Source organism: Triticum dicoccoides, chromosome 5B (genome assembly GCF_002162155.2).
Source record: "Triticum dicoccoides isolate Atlit2015 ecotype Zavitan chromosome 5B, WEW_v2.0, whole genome shotgun sequence".
Taxonomy (NCBI): Eukaryota; Viridiplantae; Streptophyta; class Magnoliopsida; order Poales; family Poaceae; genus Triticum; species Triticum dicoccoides.
The window spans coordinates 374,552,035-374,554,685 of NC_041389.1; the positions used below are offsets into that span (position 1 = coordinate 374,552,035).

General features: G+C 60.5%; 1 protein-coding gene across 1 annotated transcript; it reads left to right on the forward strand.

Moving 5' to 3' along the window:
- The first annotated feature begins 530 nt into the window (after positions 1 to 530).
- On the forward strand, positions 531 to 2,432 carry LOC119309240 (RING-H2 finger protein ATL46-like). Its single transcript, XM_037585275.1, has one exon. It carries the CDS (start codon positions 1,096 to 1,098, stop codon positions 2,182 to 2,184), a length of 1,089 nt encoding a protein of 362 aa, XP_037441172.1. The 5' UTR covers positions 531 to 1,095; the 3' UTR covers positions 2,185 to 2,432.
- Positions 2,433 to 2,651: the final 219 nt, after the last annotated feature.

Sequence of the window (2,651 nt, forward strand, 5' to 3'; positions counted from 1 at the left end):
CGTGCCCCGCCACTGCACAAACCGGCGTACGGGACACCACACCACCAGATGGTTGGCCGTGCCCGTGTGTGGGTGGAGGGTGGTCCATGGGCCATGGCTCCACCTCCATGCCCGGCCGCTGTTAGGCTCAGTTTGAACAGTCTCTCCGGAGTTCCCACGGGAGAAGCATACGTCTTTCCTTGGCAGTTGGTTGGTTGGCACCCCCGTAATCCTGCAGAAAACACTGCCGCGGTCCAGGTCCATGTACAGGTAGTAGATGATGGTCCACCCGTGCCGATGGGTCGACATATCAAACGGCCCTCGCCTCCGTGGTGGCTACGATCGAGCTCGCTTGCCTCGGCCGGTCCGGGCCCGTGTCAGCCGTCGCCGTCGTGGCAATTATGCCATGCCTCCAGATTTCAGCTAGGATGGGTCCATGGATGGAAGTACCCCGGCTCGCTCAACCACCTCCAACGCTGACATGCTGTTCCCTCTCCTTATTTATTCCCCGCACTTTCCGTATGTCACAAGTGATGAGCCTCAACCCGACTGAACCCAGCTAGCTGAGCCTGAGCTGATCGATCCAACGTTGGGAGGGGGAAGCTTCACGTGGTGCCCGCCCAGGTATCCTCTCCTCCCGCCAACCACCCGGGCGGGCGGCGTACTACTAGACAACGCCCCGCTAACCGCAGCTAGCTAGCACGGCGACCCATCCATAACCATACCATACCATACACCACACCAGCGCCGAATAGATTGGTACGTACGCCAATAATACACAGCCCAACAAGACACAGGAGGAAGATGGTCAAGTGAGTAGGAGGAGGAGGAGGAGGATACAATATTCTGCCCGGCCCTGCCCAACGTACGTCGTTGCATCGCGGAAAAAGGTTTAGGTTTGGTGCGTAGCTTCCCGGTTGACTTCACCGAGGGATCTTTTGTTTCTTTCCGTTCGGTGCCCGATCGTTCCACTCCAACTGATTCATCCGCCTACCAAAGCTAGCGAGCAGAGAGAGCTATCTGGGATCGGTCGCCAGTAGTGGATATATAGCTGGGCGTTTCTTTTCGGGTTTTGTCGTGGATGAGCGCTGCGTTGGCGACGGAGGGAGGAGGAGCATGGCGGCGGTGAGGAGGGTTGCAGGCTTGTCGCTCCTCGGGCGGGAGATCAAGACCGGCGATGATGGATTCGTCGGCGCGCCCGCGTCGGCCGTCACGACGCCTGAGCCGGGGCCTTCGGCCACGGCGGCCAGGATCACGCCGGCCGTGCTGTTCATCACGGTCGTGCTGGCCGTGGTGCTGCTCGTCTGCGGGCTGATGCGCATCCTGCGCCGGCTCTTCCTCAAGAGCCACCGCGCCAATGCCCGGGCGGAGGCCGTGGAGCGGCAGCTGCAGCAGCTGTTCCACCTGCACGAGGACGGCGCCGGGCCCGGCCTCGACCAGGCCGCCATCGACGCGCTGCCGTCGTTCGCGTACGTCGAGCTCTCCGGCTCCGGCTCCGGCGCCAAGGGGCAGCGCCAGTTCGACTGCGCCGTCTGCCTCAGCGAGTTTAGCCCCGACGACCGCCTCCGCCTGCTCCCGCTCTGCGGCCACGCGTTCCACGTCGCCTGCATCGACACCTGGCTCCGCTCCAGCTCCACGTGCCCGCTCTGCCGCACCGTGCTCTCGGTTCGCGCGCCCTCCGCCGTCGCGGCGGCCGCGGACGCCTCCGGCGAGCCGGACATCGAGCAGCAGAAGCAGGAGCAGGAGGATGCGTCAGCGTCAAAGGAGGTCGTCGTTGCAAGCAGCGTCGTGCTTCCGGTCAGGCTCGGCCGGTTCAAGAACGTCCAGGGCAACAACAACACCGCCGTCGACGTCGAGGCGGGCACCAGCAGCCGCCTCGACGCGAGGAGGTGCTTCTCCATGGGCTCCTCCTACCAGTACGTGCTCGCTGAAGACAACCTGGTGGTGTCCGTGCACTGGCGTCCCGGCGACGGCAGCGCGGCCATGCGCCCCGGCGTGACCACGGCGATCAGTGACCAGCAGGGCAAGAAGGTCTGCGCCGCCAGCCGCGGCGACAGCTTCTCGGTGTCCAAGATCTGGCAGTGGCGCCACGGCGGCAGGCGGCTCCCGGGCCTCCGCGCCGGCTCGTCGTCCCCGACGGATCAGGACCTCCCGTGGGCGTCGCCGGCGAGCACACGCAGCACGAGGCAAGAAACCGACACCTGATAACGATGGTAGAATCTATACACAGATACACACACATGCATGTATTTCGTCCTGTGCCGTTTATTTGTTCATTAGTGCTACGAGTAGCTAGCAATAAGCATTTCATGTTAAGAGTTTTCATGCCTTTTTGATGAATCTTTTTGGGCAATGTTGAGTAGTTGACGTTTCCTCGGAAGTGGATGGCAAATGAACGCACTTTGCTGACAGTTTTAGTTGCGACGCGAGATCAAACGGTGACAGTTTCCGTCTGTTTTTGCCTCAAATTTTTCTTCTTCTCAGAAGTTACCATGCATATAAGTAGAAAATGCCAGCAAAAACGTTCGTAAATACCACCCCTGCAGTGAACGTTCGTCAGCCATTGGGGTCCATCTTTTTTTCCTACTGCTCCGAAGCCATGTATACAAGTACAACATCATCATCATCATCATCAAAAACGCCGTTTGAAATCGCAGCATATGGCTACTCAT